Source organism: Sphaeramia orbicularis, chromosome 12, assembly GCF_902148855.1.
Source record: "Sphaeramia orbicularis chromosome 12, fSphaOr1.1, whole genome shotgun sequence".
NCBI lineage: Eukaryota > Metazoa > Chordata > Actinopteri > Kurtiformes > Apogonidae > Sphaeramia > Sphaeramia orbicularis.
In genome coordinates this window covers 31,966,000-31,989,532 of record NC_043968.1, presented here as the reverse complement: position 1 = coordinate 31,989,532, position 23,533 = coordinate 31,966,000, and the positions used below count along the sequence as shown (strand labels likewise).

At 39.6% G+C, this 23,533-nt stretch overlaps 1 protein-coding gene across 2 annotated transcripts in view; it reads right to left on the bottom strand.

Annotated features, from left to right (window-relative positions):
* The window catches only part of grm8a (glutamate receptor, metabotropic 8a), a 382,630-nt gene extending 360,280 nt beyond the window's left edge, over positions 1–22,350 (bottom strand). Inside the window, exons 1-3 of one of the 2 annotated variants that reach the window (XM_030150035.1) lie at positions 22,252–22,350; positions 21,720–21,871; positions 13,588–14,412 (exon numbers count right to left, since the gene is read on the bottom strand). In XM_030150035.1, coding sequence (XP_030005895.1) covers positions 13,588–14,130 — 543 coding nt within the window. In that variant the 5' untranslated portion in view covers positions 14,131–14,412; positions 21,720–21,871; positions 22,252–22,350. Of the gene's footprint in view, positions 1–13,587; positions 14,413–21,719; positions 22,010–22,251 lie in introns of those variants that run through there. The other variant, XM_030150036.1, reaches the window with a different exon arrangement.
* Between the last annotated feature and the right edge of the window lie 1,183 nt (positions 22,351–23,533).

The following is a 23,533-nucleotide window of genomic DNA, read 5'->3' as shown; positions in this document are numbered from 1 at the left end:
TAACTTTGTAAAGTCTCCAACACCCTCAACTTTAGGGATTCTGCCTAAAAGATAATGCAGACTTAATGAAACTCTTTGTTGTCCCCTCCTAAATATTAAAAACGTATCCAAATTCTGTTTTTTTCTCATATCAGCTTGCTGACTGTGTCTAAGTAAGAGATCTGAAGATTATCTGAAACAAGTGTCATTCAATTTTAATACATTTCTGATTGTAAAGTTAAACTTAATCTGTATTCATTGCATCTTAAAGCAGAAAAACCTTTATGTGAGAGGTTTGAAGTTCAGTGAACACAGCGAAGTGCCGAACTCATCACTTAAATGCTCATCCTTTCACTTACGTTGACAGTGAATGTCTATATAAAGAAGTGAAGTTAATACAAACTGCACAGATAAGTTATATTTGAAGCTGAAATGAACAAGTATAGCTGCTAAATCCTGATGTATTCCTGGACTGAACACACACCAGTAAGTCTGTGCACTTACACTATGGTCATATGCAATGGATTGTTGAATATAAAGTGTATTCTTCAGTGCATTTCTTTATCAGGGGTATGCATGAACAGTAAACACAGTCAGATAACTCAACTGTAAATTCTGTTACCATGTTGAAACAGGTATTTACAATTCATTGTTTGTTCTTATAGAAAAGATTTGACATTTAAAGGAGTGATATTTTGCTTTTTTAAATAGAATTAAACATTTAAAATATTCCCTGTGGTCTACATAAACTGTAAATGCTCTGTTTGGGTCTGAATTCTTCATTAATTCAACTCCACAGGTCCATCTTCAACCCTATTTCTGAGTAATGACACCAGAAAGGTCATTTTGAGCGCTGGCCCTTTAAATGCAAATGATCCATTTCAGGCCCCGCCCCCTCCAGGTTGTTGGCTGTGCTGCTCTGTCCCGTTCAACCAACAACTGAGCATTTTTGGTAATCAGCTCAAAGTTTGGACATATTTTTAGTATAGACTACAATCGCTGCTGCTGACAAACAATTATGTCATACTCGAAGAAATGTTCGTCAGAAGTCTTGACCTTATATGTGCAAATGTTATGACATAACCAGTTGTAGAATTAACAAATTAAGCAGGAATTAAAACAGGTTGTAGAAATCCACTGGATTTTTGCCAAAAATGAATATAAAGATAGCTTTACAGCACCTGGAGGGTTCAAATTAAAATTTTATGAACTTTTAAGGTCCAAATACACAAATAAATGAACCAAAGACTAATTAATAAAAGTGGGTTTAGCAAAATATGACCCCTTTAAACTGTGATATTTTAACTTGACACATTTTAATTAAGAACAGTTGCTGTTCTTAATCGTGAAATAAATGTTTTGAAGCAAATAACTGTAGTTGTTCTGTTTCTTTAATCGTAATTGGTTGTACATGTATTAAAAATCTAATTTCCAGCAAAGAATATTTAACCTAATTTATACATGTAAAATTAATTCAAAGTAATAAAATAGATTTGCAATAAAAGTGACAGAAGTGTGTTGGAATTACATCATCAAATTGAGTTGGAAAAAAAAGTTACCAGAACGTTTATTACATTTTACAGAATCCCATTCCAATAACTTTGCATTAACACATAGTAAATGAGTTACACATAAGAATTCTATAACATAATTCTTTACTGTTGCCAAAGTAAGTCCTACTACTGTTCAGTACTGAATGCACTTAATGCTCATATACGTGTTCAGGGTGGGCAATGGGTTAACAGAATTGCTGGTTTCATTTTTCCTCCATAATAATTTTCAGCCTGGCACCACATTTCACACCTGTATAGCTGCACAATTTCATGTGTATGTGTGTCCGTTGAAGCTATTTTAACAAGACTGAAAGATGACCCAAATACTTGCCAGATGTAGCACTGAGAAAATGTGACACATCCCTTACTCATGTCATGATCATGAGTTTGTGTTGTGATGCTGACCTGTTTAAAGTTCTTTTGTTTCTAATCTGGCAGTGCAATGAAAAGTTAGCGTGCACGAATCAGCCAGTAGCCTCCTGCAAACCCTGTACTGTTAATGCATTTTTAATGAACACTAACAGCGCAAAAGCATGCACAGACTCAAGAATTATGTTCACTTAAAAATATTAATGCAGTGTGAAATTTGTGACTAATAGAAAGGATGCTGCAAAATGAGGCGTTTTAGCATCAGTGTTCAGTACGTGCATGACACCAACAGCAAACTAATACCAAGAAATGAAACCAGTGAGCAAAGACAGGTTCGTTAATGAAACAGGGGCAAACAAATCCATCTAAGTTATGTTTCTGTCATTTGTTGCTTAGCTTATGTGGTGAAAGAAAGCCAGTAGAACCTCCTACGAATGCTAAGATCAGTAGTCTCACCATTGCTGATGCAATCATTAGCATTAACGATGAAAAACTAAGGATAACTCACTCGTTTGTTGCACTTAAAGGTGGGGTGGGAGATGTTTTCCTGGAGCATTTTTTTTTTTTACTATATTGCTAAAAATCCCCTTCACACCCCAGTTACAACCAATTAATTAAATGCTCTAACACAAAAATTTTTAAAAAATGTAGTCACCTGTGGAACAGAATGGACTGAAAAAACACCATCCAATTATTTTAACCGGCCCATCAAAATGACTGAACGGTGATATGTCTATCAAACTCAACTGCCATTTGCCCCTCCCCCCTCTGTTCGTACCCCTCTTCGTGTATGAATCGTGTGTTCTCAGAGGTTTGGAGCACTGGTACAGGAAACGAACCCAGAGCCAGAGCTTGGCTGTATTAGTTATATTAGGATGGAAAGTTCACCGGCAAACTGTTTTGTCACTAACGTAAATCACTAGGGAATGTAACGTTAGTCAGATAGGTCTGAACTGGGGCTGTCCTGTAAGAGCGGAGGTGTTAGAGGAGACTGAATGAGGTATGCATGGATCCATGAGTTGGAGCTGGGATCGGAGCCAGGCGAATTATGCAGCGCTCATGAACCCTCCAGAACAAGCGTGCCAGTACTCTGGAGGCGTGCCTTCGTGGGGGATGTCTGAAGAAAGGGGTTTGGACTTTTGAATTGAGTATTTTCAAAATGTAGCTTGCTCGAACCGTTTTTCCAAGATCTTCTGCCCCATCTTTAAGTAATTTCAGCTTTGAATATAGTATAAGTGAAGAAACACTGGTGTGCTAACTGCTTTTGTGTTTGCAATATGTGAATGGATAACCTCTCAGCTACATAAAACAGCCTGTACATTTTCAGTGAAGGTCCTAAATGCATCTCCTCTGTTCCTTCACAACAGCATCAGTGTAACAGACCAGCAGGTATCCGCTTATGAATGAGGATCTCCAGTACAAGCCTAACATTAGCTGACGAGCCTGTGCTATTACATATCGCACCTTTACGCTTCACAGTTTTGTATGGCCAGGACAGAAGGGTTGAGGAGGAGTATATTCCCTCAGGACATAAGGACTCAGAACTCTGTACCCCCCACATACACACATTCATACACACTAACAGCACACATTATGCTACAATACAAGTTTTAGCTTTGACTGGGTGGGAATATATTGTTTGATTGTATTTAGTGTTTTTATTTTACAGTAGGAGGGCTAGAGCTATTTATTGTTAAGTATTTTTTAGTGTTGCTGTGATTGTTATTGTTATTTGGTTGTTATTTATTTTTTAATATTGGGCGGAGAGAGAGCCAGGGCAAACTGTGTTTCATTGCCATGGTACTTGTACCTGAGTGTGCATGACAAATAAACTTGAACTTGTATATTGTCCTTTTTTTCTATTGTTATTTTTATTATTATTTATATTCATGATGCCAATTTTTATTTCTTTTTTTTACTCACACCTGTTTTTTGCACAACCAGGGCCTGTCACAGCTCCCATTTCACTGTCATTGGTATGTGACAAATAAAGATTCTATTCTGTTTTTTAAATTGAGTTGTTTATGTTGTGTTAACATATTGCACCTTTAAATTACATTGTGTTTTGCTTAGTGTATGACCAGAGGAAGTTAGAACTTGCTTTACAGTCCTCTTCAGAGAGGGTTTTCCAGAGTCCACAATGATTACACCAACAATTACATGTTGGTAGCATCTAATATTTTAACACTTTTTAATAACCTCCAAGGAGGTTAGGCTGCTGGTGCCTTTTGTTTGTTTGTTTGTCATCTGTCGGCAACATATTGCAAAACCTACTGCATGACACTTAGTGGGCAGGTATGAATGGGCTACAGACAAACCTGTCACATTTTGGAGGATATCCATAAAAGTCTATTTATATGTCAGTGGGTTCTGGCTAAAATGACAGACTGTGGGGCCTTGGCAGAGGTATGTGGTGCACTTGTAGTGTGATTCAGCTTCACCTAGACCCCCTTGACCTACAGTTAACATGGTTGGCCCGTCTAAATAGGTAAGATCTAGAAGTATTGTTTTTGGGTTTGTTTCATTGTTTGTTAACAGTTTAGCAGCAAAATTACAGGTTGAATTTATACAAAATTGGGTTTATAGATTTCCAGTGACCCAGAATAAATGTGATTACATTTTGGGAAAAGTAGGTCAAAGTTCAAATTTTTAATGAAATTTTTAAATCTTTTTTTCTTTCCCATTTACTTATAATGGGCGAAATTTGTCTATGTTGTCTGTATCTATGCTGACATCAGCACATGCATAGACATAATGACATCAGCTGGATTGATACCAAAATAAGCTACAATGCATGCGAGGGGTGGGGTTTGTTGTGCCTGGCACAACTTGGATCTTTTGCCTAAATCCCTAAAATGACTCATGAGTCACAGATCTGTGTGTCCATTTACACAGATTAGTTGAGTCCTACCACATTTAAATTCCAAACGGCGTCCCCCACAAACCTCCTGCAACTTTTACAACCTAATAACAGCACATACTCCTAGAGGCCTTCGAACGCCACATGAATTACACTAAGGAGCCGATTGGTTGGGAAGAAAGGGACTGATTGAGCCTAACAGTCTGAGAGGACGTTCCAGTGAATCAATACTTGGATGTCTCACTCTCAGACAGAGGAACCACTCACAAATATTCGATTACTCACAGGATCCACTGCAGGTTGAGTCTTCTGATTCAGATTCATTCTTTTGGGTGTGAGTAGACAATTCTGTCCCAAATGACTGAAGTCAAAAGTTCAACTCAATCGTTAATGTGACAATGAAAAATTAACTCTCACTATAATCAACTATTATTATATTGACTCTTTCCACGTCTGTCCCTTCACCGCCACAGCCTTGGTTCACACACACATACAACCTCAGTAACAAACCCCAGTGAGCTGTACTTAACTATTTCTTGAATGCAGACATCAAGTGTGCTTTGTCAAATCAAGAATGTCTTGTTTGGGATTGAATTCGTGAACTCTAGAAACCACCCTGTGAGATTCTCCTCTATCTCATTTTCTCTCCTCGTCGAGTTCATTTATTTCAAATGAGGGAATCCATTACTGATGCATCATTCCAGTGCAGATACACTGTCTTCCAGAAAAAGTGTTGAAATCATCCATGCTGAAAACCTTTCATCGGGGAACCAGAGTTACAATGGGAAATCATGTTGGAATGTCACACTGAGTTTCATCTAATGAACCACACAGCTCTTGTTATCATGATTAAGTTCTGTTAATTCACCTGTAACTGCATTAATAGATAATAAATATGCATGGAATAAATAGAAAGCGCTGTCAGATATTCTGAACTTTTTTTCTCTTTTCTCTTCTCATTAATAGCTTAATATGTTTGTGTTGTACCTGCTGGAGCCAGTTGACCTTTCTCACATTGGAGATTTTATCTTGTTAAACCCAAATGTAACAGTAAACACAGAATCCCTGTTGCCTACACTACATGAGAACATGCCAAGGCCCTGGTATTGTGCATGCTGGCTTTTTGGCACGTCAAAGTTACCAAGTGTGCTGGCTCACAGGTCAGCTTTGGCACGTCATAGAAGCCCATATTCCAATATGGCTTAGTGGAATTATCCTGATATTAGGACCGGTACCAAATTTCATCACTTAATAACAACCGAATTGCTGGGATACTAGTGAGTGTCAAAAACATGTTGTAAAAAGGACAGAGTAAATCAGTGTCACCGCATGTTAAGACAAAGCCTCAAGTTTGAATAAAGGCAATTTTTTATGTTGTTAAGCTGCTTTGAATGAAAAAAATCCCATTTAAACATAAAACTAATGAGTTGAAATGGACTATTACAATTAAACCAGTTGTATTTTCTACAGTTTTCAGTCAACTGGAGCTGGAAGGAGCTGAAAAATATACTACAGATACCTTAAAGTGCAATTTGGTCTTTTTATTTTTATGGAAAATGAGATTTTATTTAGGAATTGGTAATGAGGCTATTGGTACTGGTAATTTATTGAAAATGTATGAATGCCACAAATTACATACAATTTAATTTTAATATTATAATTATTCAATTTTGGGAAACACTTTGGTTTGCAGGTGCTGTAATGAGGCTTCCACTTCTTCAGTATTTATGATGGATAAGATGCAAAGCACCAATATTCTCAGGGGGTGAACAGCAGCCGGCTCAGTTACTGTAAATACTGGTCAAACTGGTTCCTGTTATGTTTAGATGGAGGAATGTAGTCATTTTAGATCTGAATATTTGGATCACTTCACCAGTGTTTAACAAGTGTGAATATCCTGGATAAAAAGGATCTTTCGAGGATAATGTGCATAAATGTGACAGAACTACCATTAATGCTGTGAAAGGGCCTGTCTTTTTCTTCCTTGATAAATCAAAACATCCATGGTGAGGTCTGCGTTGCCCAGCTGTGCTGTGTGATCCTGCTGTCTGTGTGTAATGACTTCACTTATCCTTTATCTAAGCTCTTATTCTGTTATAAACCTGATAAAAGAAGGGTGACAGATAGAATCTGATTTCGCTTTAATGAACTCTATACAATAGTCCTCACCATTCACACGAATGTGGATAATAATCACAAACGGTTACTATCGCTTTTTCCATTTTAATCTGTGCACACACTTTCAATTTCTGCCTTTCAGGAAAACCATCTCTGTTACATGCACCTATAGTTACGGTCAAGTGAATGTAAATTAACACACACGGTCAGATACGCAATCAGCAATTTCATTTAACACATTTCTAATTACTTCTTGTTTTTAATCAAACAAACTAATTGATCTTTAAATTACTTATGTATAAACGTACGTAGGCACGTGTGTATGTATGTATGTATGTATGTGTATTTGGATGTATGAGTGTGTGTGTTTGTGTGTGTGTGTGTGTGTATAAAAATATAAAACAATAATGAAAAAGGAAGAGGGAGATAAATATATATTATTAATATTTTATGGAGAAGGGGTGGGATTAAATAAATTGCACTTCTTCCCACCCCTTTGCGGGCATGTAACTTAAACAATTGTGTTGTTTTTCTTTCTAAAATTGTCTTGATTGTTGATTTGTTATTATTATTTCTGTTTTACTTGTTCACATATATGGTGAATTTCATTGCATGTTTCGGATTAAATCACTGAATCTAATCTAATCTAATATAATATAACTTCTTCGCTCCATCTCCATTCGTTCCAAGTACTAACAGTACTTGCACAATTATTGCTGCAAAATCTGTGATAAAGGATGAATCTTTATGGTTTTTCTGTTTATTGGTTTCTGGTATTGAAGTTTACATTAACACATACCATTTCCTTATATTTTGTTAACACTGCACATTGATTTAAACTATTTTCTACATGGATTTTTTTGATCCCATGAAAAGATGGCACAGAGCCGTTGCCTCTGGCTGTGACTAATTTTAAGGTATTACTTAGTTTTACTTGTAGCATATTAACACCTGAGAAAAAAAACTAATCTTTCCTGCCTGACATCTTCCAATTCATTTCAAAGAATTTCCACTATTTGGCTGCTAACAAATCCAATTTAGTTAGTGTTCACCCATTACATATGGCTTTTGTAAATGAATCATCTCCAGGCAACACTCAACAAATGAAAGTAATCCATAATTTCAGAAGGACAATTAAGTCTCCCTTCATTAACCACTCGCTCATTAAGCCTGCCTTCGTTAGTCGAGGTTGGATGATCGTGTCCTGTTCGTCTGTCGCGGCTGGAATATTTTCCCACTGCAGACGGTCGAAGTGAAGCAACGTACGCACACGCCGCAGCACCGCGCGCTCAGACACAAACTAGGAATGTTCACAAGTCGACACAAAACAGAGACCCACTCATGTCCTAATGAGTTTTCCTGCTTGCTGTTCAGTGTGCTCTGTGGCTTCATTATCATCACCCTCTTAATGCATAATGCCTCCATGAAAGAAATCAACACCACATCATTACACTCTAGAGGAAGCTGCGGTGTCCCCTGCTCACTCTGTCTTTTGGCTTTTTGGCTTCTTATTTTTCTTTGGTGTCTTTATCTCTCTGTGGTTTTTTTTTTCTTCTGCATCATTGTCCTTTAGCCTATATTTGTGGCCGTCTATCTCATTAAATCCTCTCTGTCTATGTTATTGCCTTTCTCTTCCGCCTCTCTAGTTCTCTATCCTTCTCACAATGTCTCCTTCACACGATTCCCCCTCTGCACTGTCTTTCCTGTCATTATTACATCATAGAGTCTGCAGGATTAGGACAACACTGTAGCCCAAACTCTGCCTGACCTTGAGAATAATAGCAAATCCTTTAGGAATTGCATCTGAATTGGCATCTGAATAAAACCCTGTTTTCCGTTAATTGCATTTTAATGCCGCTGTTGTCATCCTTGTGAAGCTGAATGCCAAATTGATTTGTTATTCAGAGGACGTTGCCACGCCTGAGAAGGATATTGTTGTAGTATGGCTTTTAAGTGCACTAAAGTCCCCAGATGTACATTCCATGAGCAAACTTTAGGCAAATATTTGCTTGTGCTAATTTGCTTCGGATAAGGTATGTGATTTTACTTGCATGTGCACATTTAGGGCCATGCGTACAGACAAGAAAGCTTCATATGCATGCATCTACTATTGACTCATTTTCTGTGCGTCTCAGAGGAATGGCACTGTTCATGACACACAATGTATAGTGCGGAAATTCACCTCGAACGACGAACAGAGAAGCTCTCAAGAAAGCAATCATGGCCAGGGTAATGCGCAGGCAGATGAATATATCAGCGATATTACACAGTGCAGCCGTTAATTCCCCTGAAAGGCGGTGAGGAGAGGAGGATGCATCTGAATGATGGAAGAAACTGGAAGGTATTGTCTGTGGCTGCTCTTCCACATGCACAGAAACATACATATGTAAGGCATATTTTACTGTTCGGTTAAAACATCAGTGATGGCAAAAACACACACTCTTCACTTGCCAGCAGAAGCACAGCTGGAAGTCTCTGAGGCTGTATGGAAGAGCGTGGGAGAGGCTTCTGCTTCTGACCTTGGCCTTGAAACACACAACTTCATAAAAACCACCAACAGAGACGTAGATAATAAGTTGTGTTCTCCAAGGAAAAAAAGAATGTGTGTTTGTGTTTGAGAACCTCAAGTGGCACCAAGTGGAACTGTATCTGACTGAATGAAGGCAGTTGAGATTCTAATGTGTGTGTCTTTGCATGTATGTGTGTTGTATTGATGTGCACATAACAGCAGTGTTTCCTAAATTCTCTGAGGCAAAGTCATTCCATTTGCACTCACCAGGGGATAGCCACCACTTATCAACTTATGAATTGAATTTCATTTTCGTCCTTCAACACACAGCATGAGAGTGTCATTGAGTGAAAGGCTCCTTTCACTTCACTGTAAGATTTTAGAGGACTTCCCGGTAACGGAGCTGACAAAGACACACACACACGCACACACACACACACACACACACACACACACACACACACACACACACACTTCATTAGTGATAACACTAATGTGGAAGCAGCTATCAAGATTTGTTGAAATTCAGCGACAAGTTAAATTTGTATTGGTTTTTATTAAACAAATGTTTGTTTTTCTATTTGCAGAGAAATACATGTAAACCTCTATTAGCTGCAACAAGATGCAAGATGGTCTAAGAGATGACTAAATGTCTCATGGGTTCACCAATCCATAATCCTGCAGTAATTACAAACCACGTGCAAAAAGAATCAATTGCCAAGGATGGGATGCTCTCTGACAAAGCGAGGTTAAAGAACACAACAAAATACGTAGGAGAAAAAAAAAATGCAGATTTGTCTGATATGCAGAGTAGATACGAAGCAGCACACTGGAATGACAACTGGATTATTTCCTTAAATGCTTTTTTTTGTCAAAATAAGTCTTTGAAACCCATTTAATGGTTCTTATTGTTCTTCAGTGTACCTCAGAAACAAGGGAATTGTTTAAGAAAAAAAAACTATCACATAGCAAATATATAGTATGTAATATACAGCCTATAGCAAAAACAAAACTCATGTCATTCCCCAAACTTTTGAACAAAACTGTAACAGGCACAGAGACAGATGTTTTGGACATTCTCGTATGTGTCCTCTGAGCAGCATCTGTCTGGTCTTCATCATATGAATCAGTACAGTCCTCATTAATGTGTTCTCCCGTAGATGTGAGGAACCACACAATGAAAACAAAAATCTAATGCAGACTCAATTAACACTTACTGCTGTTTCACACATGCTGCTCATGCAGCCTGTTATAATGGATAATATGAAATACTTTCCCATATGTTATCACTTTTAACTGTGCAGGGACTGTTGTCATTCCTTGTTTTTATCATGTTTTTAATTACACAGAAGAATTCCAAAGGTGGAATAAACAAGAGCGTACAGGTTATTATGCACATTTTTTAGCCAAAGTCCATGCTTGTGAAATGCAAAAGAAGACAGAAAGATGGAGCGGAAATTACTACCAACATGGTCAGCTGTAAATATTCATTACAACTTTGCCCTTTTGTGCCTACACAGACTTTTTCTTGGGTTAAGGTGTTATTACCAACTTGCTAGATTTGCTCTTTTTATGACTTATTTAAGAAAAGCATTTTGCATTCAGTTGTGCCTAATCTTTTACACTTTTAAACCTAAAATAAAATAACCGCTCCTTGGACCCATGTATTTATTCTAGAATGAACTGAAAATTTCCATCCTGGTAACGGCCATGACCTATTTTATCCATTAGGACTCCTGGTGTGATCTGAGTCCCTCGACTGGTTCGAACAAGCATCCATGCGTTTTCTTTTGAGCCAGAATTGTCACCTCCCCATATTTTGACGTCCTTGTTTGCTCAGTTATTTTTGAAGTAAATTAAATTAAAGGTCCTTCAAAATGCTGCTTATGAGGCTCTCTTATGTCATCCCCTTTTCTCCAGTCTGTAGCATGGCACAAAGCAGACACAGTTAAAGATAAATCTTCAAAAGAGAAACCAGTAACAAAAGAAACACCAAGTTAGAATGGGTGAGAAATAGCGAGTGTTTTCTGGAGGATTTGGATGTGGAATATTTCACACAATCTGTTGTTTGAATCTCTTTTGTCTGCTACGAGATTAAAAGACACACACTCTTTTCTCTCTGTCTCGGCTCTGTTTGCTTTCTGAGCCCCTCGTGTTGAGTGGGCGACTAGCTGTGACTGGCACTGTCAGATTAGCCCATTTAAAAAAGACATATGTTTATTGCAGTGTGTGTGTGTGTATGTGTGTGTGTGTGTGTGTGTGTGTGTCCTCTGTACTATTTTCAGTCCCTGCATTATTCATGTTAAACCATGTAGAGAGAATATACAGTCTTATGTCATATAATACCACAGCCACAGGCCCCGTGTTGATACTGTCACACAAACATACACACCCTGCACTAAAAACTTATGAGCGTTGTCTCCCACATACATGCATGCGCACAGACAATCGTTGCCACATTTAGCTAAACATACTGTTATATATACATGGACTCACAGAAAAATCGCTTCTTCCCTGATACAATAGACACACCAAGGAACACATGCTCACAGGCACACACAATGCTCTAAATCGTATTAGGCAAATGAGAACAAGGCAGCGCTGAGCCAGAAAAGCGCTCTGTTCGAGTGCTGTTGCTGTCACAGATCCTGGCATAAATCATGTTTAGTTGTTGTTGTTGTTTAATATGCAAATCTTCCATTCAAAGCGTGAGCCTGTTGTTAACAAGTGCGTTCAAAGACACACACACTTTGCTCTCTTACTTATGTACAGTATGGAATCCCTGTTAGGAGGAAAACACAAAATGTGTGGCCATACACACACACACACACACACACACACAATGTGTAAAAAGCGTGGGATAGACGTGGATGTGAAATGCCATGGGCGTCATTACTGGACTCGTATTTCATAATCATACGGCTATCCATCAGTCCTGTTCAGCTAATGATGACAACGCCACCACACACATACACACTTCAGCACACTCGTGCAACAGCAACGACACACGGAGACAGATACAAGTATCCTCTGTCATAGTGCTTCTGCAAGGACGTCGACATGAGCAACACAAATAAAACAAACGCTGCACCGTTCGTACACACGAGCACTTATAACGATGCTCAATTAGGCCCACACATGTACTCAAAAACACACCAACACAAAAAGATAGCCTACCTAACACACATGTGCACACACAAACGTTTCTGCAGTGAATGAAGTGGCTGTTGACAGATTTCAGCAGTAATTGATACCCGTGTTTGGCAGCCATTTTTATTTGGCTCAACCGCAAGCCAGGAATGATCTAAGCTCCACAGCATAAACACACACACACACACTCACACACTCACACACACTCACACACACACAGATGCTAAGTCCTCCCTCACAAGCATCACTTGACACATCTTGACACATCACTTCTCTCACACTCATGCACATATGAACACAGGACATAAAAATCACACTTTAGGCTTCCAAAGGTAAGTTTGCATGTTAAAAGGATCATCTCCTTCTCTCTCACAGTCAGTAAAAGACGGGGTGGCACTACTGCTGCTGCAGCTGCTGTTAAAAACTCTGAGAAGAGTGACTAGATTTTAATTGGTTGTCATCACTGAACTTTATCTTGCCAGCGGTGATGAGTAACAGGGGATTGTGTGAACGCGCATGTGGTGGCAATCATTCAGAAGGCAGAGTGTTGTGGAAGCCAAAGCCCAGGGCAAATTAAATTGATAGCACTGATGTACACATATACTGTACACAAAAACAGAGGAGAGGAGAGGAGAGGAGAGGAGAGGAGAGGAGAGGAGAGGAGAGGAGAAACGAGGAGAGGAGAAACGAGGAGAGGAGAGGAGAGGAGAGGAGAGGAGAGGAGAGGAGAGGAGAGGAGAGGAGAGGAGAGGAGAGGAGAGGAGAGGAGAAACAAGGAGAGGAGAGGAGAAACAAGGAGAGGAGAGGAGAGGAGAAACAAAGAGAGGAGAGGAGAAACAAGGAGAGGAGAGGAGAAACAAGGAGAGGAGAGGAGAAACAAGGAGAGGAGAGGAGAAACAAAGAGAGGAGAGGAGAAACAAGGAGAGGAGAGGAGAAATGAGGAAAGGAGAGGAGAAATGAGGAGAGGAGAGGAGAATTGAGGAAAGGAGAGGAGGAGGAGAAATGAGGAGAGGATAAAGGAGGAGAGGTACTCAGGAGTGACGTCTTACCTTGAACAGGCGCAGGATGTTGGCCACCATGATGGACACAGAGCTGGCAGCGGCTCCTATCACACCTACAATTTTATCCGGCTTGGTGAAGATGGGAGGGTCTCCGTTAGCACAGCGGACATCAGAGCCGTCCCTTTCTATCAAGGCCTGCACAAAGGTCAGGGACTGCTCCAGAGCATAGGTGTCTCTGGAGCAGGTATCCAAGATTCGGGCCCCCAGGGTGATGTTAGGCAGCAGCTCAGGGTCTTTGTTGATCAGATCGATGGCGAACATCATGGCCTCCAGGCGATGGATGCCTTTCTCCTTTTTCAGCTCCCCGCAGGGTGTACCCCGGTCTCCCCGTGAGTGCACAGGGAATAATCCACCAAGGATGATGTCTCCATCCAGTCGGATAGAGTGAGCGTACTCTGGCGCCGCCTGGGGATCAGTGGGAATTCGCTGAGGGGAAGCGGGTGGGAGGAGCCAAGTGCAGGAAGTAGCCACAAGTAAGATGACAGCAGAAGAAGCCTGCGGATAGGAAGTCGGGTTCCACTGTGGTTCCATGATCAACAAACGAGAGAGCCAAAGTGAGCGTACGTCAGGCTTCGAGGTGGATATTCCGACAGTGAGGATTTGTTTGTGGAAAAAGTAAAAAGTCGGGCCTCTTATTGGTCAAGAAGGGAGGGGTTGAAGACCCCAAAAGGGGAGCTAGCCAAGCCCCATGAGTGAACCATATTCCAGAAGAGACAACGTGATCAAGAGAAGGCTATAGAGCAAAGAGGCAGTGACGAGGCGGGGATCTAGTTACGGAGCAGAGTAATCCACAAGTCACATCTTCTGTAGAGCCTGTTGGAGAGACAGAGGGACAATGTCTGAGTACCTAAGTGATATGAACATCAAGCTGCTACAGGGATGTTCCATCCACCTGACAAACATGTGTAAAGCACTTACAGGCAAGGCAAGAATGCAGTCAAGCATAAGCAAAAACAAGTGACAAATACACACACCCACATGCTCAATTCCCCTGTACACACACACACACACACACACACACACAAAATCACCCGGGCACCACACCCGTCAAAATTTGCACTGCCATTCTATAATTGAAAACCCAAAGTCTATCAGTCTGTAATCACCTCTGCACACACATAAACACTCACACACAGTCATCTCTTGGCATATCGATGAGTGGAACAGCTGTTAAAATGACAGCACAGAACCTTGGCGAGCTCCTCGGGCTATTCACACAGAGGCACAGACTACCTGCTGCAGTGGAGAGACTATGAGGGGGGAGACATGAGGGAAAGGAACAGTCAGATACAGGAGGACGAAGAGGAAGAAAAAGAGAAAGATGGTCAAACACAGACAGAGATGGAGACGGGGGAGGAGAGACAGACAGAAACCATGTGAGGAACAGAGACACCAGAGAAAAGACACAGAGCAGCGCCTCGGAGCAAGTGTGTTGCATCATTCAAACACCTGCTGTTTCTGCTGCAGCTAAATGAACACATTACAGCCACTACACTCTGCTCTACACACACACACACACACACACGCTTTAGATTCACAACAGGTTCATAGATTTAATACAATTTCTTTATGTTAATAGTATTAAAAGTTGATATGCCATTTCTGCTTTCACCACTGCAGAGAAGTGCACCTCCACCCGTGGCAGTAATAGTGTCATACTCTACCCACTGTGCTGCACATTAGGCAGCCATATCCTTGAAAAGTGTTATAACTTAGTTTGAGCTGGGAACCAAAAATCGGTTGTGACAAACTGGTTGGTTCCTACATGACACGAGTGCTAATGTGCTTTCATTAGCTAGGGCCCTGGGGATTTATTTTCTCATTTAGATCCAAACATTTGGATCCAAGCCTCTGGAAATTAAAAATTGAATAGAGAAGTATATCAGATACTACACTGAAGGCGGCCCCACGTCTGTGTTATTCAAGACTAAATGTACGTAGTTCCATCATGTCGTCATATTTAGGTCATCTCGTGTGAAACAATTTTTCATTAGAAGGTGTCCCATTTACCTCAATACACGCAAGCTTTGCTGAGATGGCCTATTTCATACGGTTTTGCCTGGTAATTAGCTCCATAGTTCATTCAGTGGTTTACATTCCTTAGAATAATAGTTTTTCAGCACAAACAGTCTAGTCAATAGTCCGTTCAATGACGCAAGTGTCCATGCATCATTAAACCGCAATGTAAACTGATTTGGGGGGATTTAAGGTAATATAACTGGAGAAATGGAATAAAATATTCATAATCATGTTTTCATTAGTGGACAACTATCTCGAAATGAAAAATCATTATGTTTTGTTTTGGGGTTTTTTGCCTTAGAATGAGACATTAATATCTCCAGAAGGAGCAGGTTGTCCCATTGTCTGCCATGCAACAACTCATAATGTAATTCTCCTTATCCATTTTTTTCACTTTCATAGAGGGTGAAAAGGTGCACTGTCGTCATCTACGATGGGTGTGGACCAGAGTTAACCATTCAAAAATTAATTTTTCTCTTCATCACACATCTCCTATGTGATTTATCACCCTTCATTATAACACTATCCTCTGTATTTTTCAGTGAAAAGCAGGTAATTTTCATTATTTGACTTACTGACAGTGCAGATGTTCATATAAGATGAGAGAAAGTTCAAGGGTTACATCGGAAAACATGAAACTGAAAGAAATGTCATTTGTCCAGCAAAATATGTAGTAGTAGTAGTAGTAGTAGTAGTGTAGTCTGATTTCAAGCACACAGAATCATCAGATAACAAAGAATCACACAACATGGTCAAACCAAATTTTTCTATGCTCAGAAAGGAGTGGGAAGAAGTATAACTTATTGACTCCCACCCCTTTTTACAAACTAATAATTAAATTAAATCTGCTTCCTTTGCTTTGTTAACACACTTTTTTTTCTGTAACACAAACCATTCACATACGCTTTTTGGTCACCTCCACATAATCAGATTTTTAATGTCATTAACAGAACATTAAAAACAAGAGTCTATTTATCAACCTACATGGGTTAAAGGACATGACGGTGTTTCTATGTTCACCACAGAACCTCTGAACATCCAAATAGGTCATACTGTATCTTTTGCCGGTGAAAAGCTGAGAAACTGCATTTTATCTGAATTATTTCAATATACTGATAGGATTAATGGTTCAAAAGTTATTAAACATTTTAGTTCAGTACCTACTTTTGGTTGCCCGATGATGTTTAGGTCTTTGAGGGTTAAAATCCCCTAAATCAGGGGTCGCCAACCTTGGTCCTTGAGAGCTACTATCCTGCATGTTTCAGATGTATCCCTCTTCCAACACAAGCCTAATTTAAATGATAAGCTTATCATCAAGCTCTGCAGAAGCCTGATAACGACCGTCAGGTGTGCTGGAAGAAGGACACATCTAAAACATGCAGGATACCGGCCCTCGAGGACCAGGATTGGTGACCCCCTGCCCTAAATTACAAAGCCCAGAGCAGGGGTGTCCAATCCTGGTCCTCGAGGGCCGGTATCCTGCATGTTTTAGATGATTCCCTCTTCCAACACACCTGATACAAATGATAAGCCTGTCATCAAGCTCTGCAGAAGCCTGATAACAACTGTCAGGTGTGCTAGAAGAGGGAAACACAGGTGTCAAACATGCGGCCCGTGGGCCAAAACCAGCCCGCCACAGGTTCCAATCCAGCCCGTGGGATGAATTTGCAAAGTGCAAGTTAGGTCATCAAACTCAAAAATAATATCATAATAACCTATAAATAATGACAACACCATTTTTTCTCTTTGATTTAGCGCAAAACACATTAAATTATGAAAATGTTTACATTTACAAACTATCCTTTAACAATAAAATATGAATAACCTGAACAAATATGAACAACCTGAAATGTCTGAAGTAAATTAAGTGCAATTTTAACAATATTCTGCCTGTTACTAAATGTTTTGTGCCTTTGTAGATCGGCTCTGTAATGCATATGTGTAAATGATAAGTTGAGACAGAATAGTGATCAAACTGTACTTATATTTCTTCACAAATTTCTTTTTTTTTCAGCTTATTCACATCCTTTTTGTTCAGATAGTTTATAAATGTAAATATTTGCATAACTGGATGTTATTTTTTGCACTAAAACAATTTGGAGTTGTCATTATTTATTGGCTATCATGCTATTATTTTACTGGTCCGGTCCACTTAAGATTAAATTGGGCTGAATGTGGCCCCCGGAAGAAAATGAGTTTGACACCCCAGGTCTAAAACATGCAGAACAGTAGATCTGGAGGACCAGGATTGGACACCTCTGGCTCTAATGAGGGTATTTCTCACTTTTTTTGCACATATTCCTGCCATGACGGGACGGTATAAGGGTGGGTGCATAGAGCTGGTTGCAGTCTGTTAGTTTACCACTAGATGGCACTAAAAAACACACACTGCACCTTTAAAGCAGCTCTTAATCACATCTAAAAGCATTAAATCAAATCTGACTTTGCAGACCGCTAAATTAGATGTATTTTCACCATCGCTATGATAACGACATAAGAGATTAACACTATCTGAAAAGCTGTCACACAGACCATATAGTCACACTCAGCATGAGACCATTTGATGCATCAGATGGATACATGATACCACTGAGCCGATTAGATGCCATCTAGTCGTCAGTTATTAAGCGAAAACAACTGTAAGGTACATTTGTGTATTTCATATGATCGTTTTAATAGTGAACAATGATAGTATACAGTGCAGATTTCCCTTATATGGTGCAGACTCTATTTGGAATAATCATAAAGTTGGGAAAACAGAAGGACAGCCCATTCTAAAAGTAAGGCATCATTCACAAAACTTTGGAAATATTCAGCAGGCCTGTCTAATTTCACCCACAAGAGCCCCTAAAAGGTTTTGGGCTCAGATCTCATCACAGCATGAGCCGCTCTCTCTCGATGAATCCATTTATAATTCGATTCTGTCCCAATTAATTCATCAGTTTCTCTCCACTCTAAATGGAATTAGGTCAAAGCCACTCATACAGAGCCAAGCCCCTGCTATGATTAAAAACCCTACGTTATATAGGTTATTCCTGATTCATCTACTAGCCCTATGAATTGGACTCCTGCGATATTGTTTATTCAACACTTTTTCCTCAGATTCAGGCTTCAGATGATACAGACATGGGTTATAGTGGGATCGACGTTATTATTGAGCCTTATTACACACAATTATACAACTACGCTTATGAAAATGAGTTGATATAGGATCTGATATGGCTCACACCTTCAGCTTTGTAGATCATGCTCTTTTGCAGCCCCCTTTTGGCAAAAACTAACCCTTCTTATAGTATATTCTGAAACAGGCGACCCCACATAGACTTGAGCTAAGCCAGTCCACCTCTGAAGTCCAATAAGAGCACCTTTGTGATGAACTGGAATACTGTAATATTCATTGAAGACACAGTTACATGCAAACATCTCAAGAGAGGGATCACAAAGTTGAGAAGGGTTTCTAGTCTTTGGTCTTTCCCCGTGACTGAACCAGGGCTCTGAGCATATTCCATTTCATGTCATAATGTAAAGTTATTTTATTCAATTTGGCAGCCCTTTATAGATTACTTTAATATTAAGTAAGTAGACCCCACACACACACACACACACACACACACACACTTTTTTTTTTTTTTGTGTGTATATGTGTATGTGAGTGCAGGTGTAGTGTTCTTGTTCTGAAACACATATATTAGATACTATATATGACTTTGTTATATTGTTATTCTAATTTCAATAAAAAGAGTAAAAAAAAGTTTCATATCTCATTTACACTTAAGCTCAATAAGAATTAGCACAGTATGGATGATGGAGAAGCATTAAACAGTATCAGTTCTGCACGTCACTACATGGCATTTTTAATAAGGTAGGAACCAGTCAGGGTATTAGTATTATTATTTATTTATTTTATTTATGCTTCTTTTATGGTGCGATAGAAAAGACTAAACAAAGGCATAACTATCCCCTAGATCACAGGTGTCAAACATGCGGCCCGGGGGCCAAATCTGACCCGCCAAAGGGTCCAGTCTGGTCCTTGGGATGAATTTATGAAATGCAAAAATAGATATTAGGAAATGAACAATCATTTTAGCTCAGGTTTCACATGCAGATCAATTCAGTCTCCAGTGGGTCAGACCAGTAAAATTCTATCATAATAATCTATAAATACTCACACCTCCACATTTTTCTCTTTGTAAATGTAAATATTGTAATTTATTTACACTAAAACAAAGTATAATTTCACAAAAAAAACGTGAATAACCTGAGCAAATGTGAAAAACCTGAAATGTCTTTAGAAAAATAACAATATTTAACAATATATTAACAATATTCTGCTTGATACTAAATGTTTTGTGTATTTGTAGATCCACTGTGATCTGTACATTATAATGAACATATGGAAATGATAAACTGAGGAAGAATATTGTTAAAATTACACTTATTCTTTCAGTTTGTTGAAGTTATTCACATTGTTTACAAGGACAGTTTGTAGATGTAAACATTTTCATTGTTTCATTTTACTTTTTTCACTGTAAAATATAGAGAAAAGTTCGGAGTTGACATTATTTATATATTATTATGTTATTATTTTTACTGGTCCGGCCCACTGCAGATCAAATGTAGCTGAATGTGGAACTGAACTAAAATAAGTTTGACACCCCAGCCCTAGATGGAGGCTCTGATAATTAGAAGGTGCTGATATTTAGTGATGAAGCGGGTTAAACCTTACGAGGCTGTGGCTGGCTCATCACTCTTTTTAATACCCAGATGTCCAGGTGAGGGTTACCCATTCTTTGCTCCACTCTTTCTTCCCTCATTTCCCTCTGGTTCTTCTCTCTTCCATCCATCCTCTCTCCTTTCTCTTCCTCCTCCTCTCCTTCTTCTCCTCTGTCACATCCCCTTCTGCAGGCCTCCCTTTTCTCTCTGGGGAGTGTGCTGCTCTTTTCAGAAAGTGATAGCTTTTCCTGCTCCCCTGTTCTCTCCCTCCCTCCTTCTTTCTAAGTAGGTGTTTCTCTGAATCTTGTCTTTGAACTATAGCAGTCGGTGTCTCCCTGTCTCTCTATCACCACTTTTTTTGTCGCCTCTCATTCAAAACTCATCATCTTCTCAATCGCTTCCCTCCCCCCCTTCTCCTCCTCCTCAACCACACTTTAACACTGCATTTTTTTTTTTTCTTTTGCTGTGATATTTCATTTTGCACGGTCACGATCTAAATGGTGACTTCCTTTCCTTTTGTCCCACACCCATATGAATGCAGCTTGCACTTAAATAAATAAATATAAGTGATGTGCGTGCTTACTATATGATCACAATTTGGACAGACGTGCATGAAATACATAATTATAAATGACACGTATGAGATTTTTAATGCTAAAAATAAAATCTGTGACTTTTGGACAAATGCAGTAATATCCCCGTGAATGTTATCTACAAGTGTACACATTTTTTTCTATTTCTGAACATGCATGATAAGCTCATCACATCACAGCTGGCAATTGCTAAGAGATACACAGCTCACGAATCATTTAAAAAACACATCCTACTGACGTGATTAAGTCATGTGTCTGCAGATAAAATACAGCCCACAGGTTCTGAAATAAGACTGTGAGATCAAAGTCTGGGGTGTATGCTCATTATGCAGCCTATAGGCTTCTGTACAGCAGTGGTGCTATTCAGATTGCACCCTAATTAAGACAGTGCCATCCTCAGTATAAACAGAGAAACACCATTGCAATCTCATTTTTTGGGGAAAACTATGATGCTATGAGTATTTTTTTAATCATCTATACGCTTGCAATATAGAGTTACTAACACCCCTTTCCATGTGGTGATAAAACATTTACTCACCTAACATCTACTGCATAAAAGCCACTCACATAAATTAATAAAAACCTTTAAAAAAAAAATCACTTATTTCCTTACGAGGGGTGCAAAACAGCATATTTTTGCCACCAGAAATGTCCAAAATCTATCATTAAAGGAATGTAAAGGGGGGGGTGGGAGACAGAGAAAACACCCACAGAGGATGGAGGGGGGTGTTGTTGGTGATGCATGAGGGAATAGTAAGAATGAATAAAAATGCGATATAATAGTATGTCAGATACCTTGGAAAATTCAGATTCATCCGACTGAATGTGAGGGTGAAGAGCTTCGTTTCCAGCCTCTCCAGCGGATTCCTACGGGTCCCTGTCCGCCTCAGGCAACTTCCTTGCGGAGCTCAGCAGTTTTTCCTCCCAAATATCAGTCCTCTTGGAGTCTAATGTGTTTTTTTTCCCCCCACACAAAACAGCAAACGGATTTAGATGAAATCAGAACCATCCGCAAACCGATCACATTGAGATGATCTGTAAAAAAAAAAAAATGTTAAAAAAAAAAAATTTTTTAAATGAAGAAAAAAAAAAAAGTGCTTCTTCGTGTCCAATGGAGGGTGAATTTTCAAATGATTGACCTCGCACTTGTTTTATAGGAGACAATAGCAGGAGGATGCGTGTGATGAAGTCGAAACCCAAGAATGGTCACAGAGAGAGAGAGAGAGAGAGAGAGAGAGAGAGAGAGAGAGAGAGAGAGAGAGAGAGCTGAGGAATTCATCATGGACGGAATGTGTCACTCATGATCAATAACGTCGCCAAAACCCACCTGATTTGTATCCATACTCCTCTCTTAGCTTTTCCGCACTTTGCGCATAAACACATCCAACAGTCCATCACCACCACCACCCCCTGCGAAAGTCCACTCGTGCAGCTCCACGGCACGGACGCGCGCACAGACTCCTGTAAAGATCCGGTTGTGGTGCTGAAATGGACAGCGCACGACTCCAGCAGCGAAATGAAGCGCAAATGACTCCCTAGGTGTGTGTGTGAGTGTGTGAGTGTGTGTGTGTGTGTGTGTGTGTGTATGTGTGTGTTTCTACCATACGCATCCAACCCTCTGGATCCGCCGGTACCAAATCATCGTCTAATTGCGCCAGTGTCGTCCTGCAGTGTCCACCTCTTCAATCAAGTTTATTACTGATCAATCGGATGTATAGATTCCACAACAGAGAGCTTTGGTTATCTGAACACATTAATAAGTCATCAAAATATGCTCACACAGGCGGTGCGCCACACGCTTAATTGCTTAAACTTCAATCCATTTTTACTGCGCCCATTGATTTGCCCCCCCACCCACCCCCTTCTTGTAAAACCATAGCGCCACGGCTCTTTGTGGTGAATGGAATTAAATAAATGAACCGCATCCCATCTGCTGTGTAATAACAATTTGATAAGCTGTGCGGACTGAGAAACCAGGCAATCGAAGCAGACCCCGGTGTTCTCTCATGTGAAAACGTGGAAGATGTGCGCAACATGTCCAATTTGTGGTTGTGGCTGATGCGGCGCAGTGAACGCACACGGAACAATGGCGCCATCTCGTGGTAGAAGGGGCGTCATTGCAACAGAGGAACAGCAGGTGGAGGTAAGGAAGGAAGGAAGGAAGGAAGGAAGGAAGGAAGTAAAGCCTTATTTATATAGCACTTTTAAAACCACATGTTACAAAGTGCTTCACATAAAGGGGAGATAGATCAAATCAAATCAAATCAAATTTTAAGCCAATTTACAGAAACCCAACAGAATCCTCCAGGAGTGTTGAGCCGCATTATGTAATAAATTTCCATTATGTAATAAAAGTTCAAAATGTTATAAGAATGTCACGTCATCTTTTAATAAAGCCGCATTATGTAATAAACTGACGCATTTTGTAATAAACTACCTCAGTGCATTATGTAGTAAATTTTTTCGCATTATGTAGTAAGTTACTACAATTTGAGAAATTTATTACAAAATGCACTTGACACATTTTTATTTTCAGGAAAATGTAATGTGCTAAATTAATCTTTAAACTGTGTGGTTAAAGTTCTGATTACATTTCCTGTAGCTCTTGT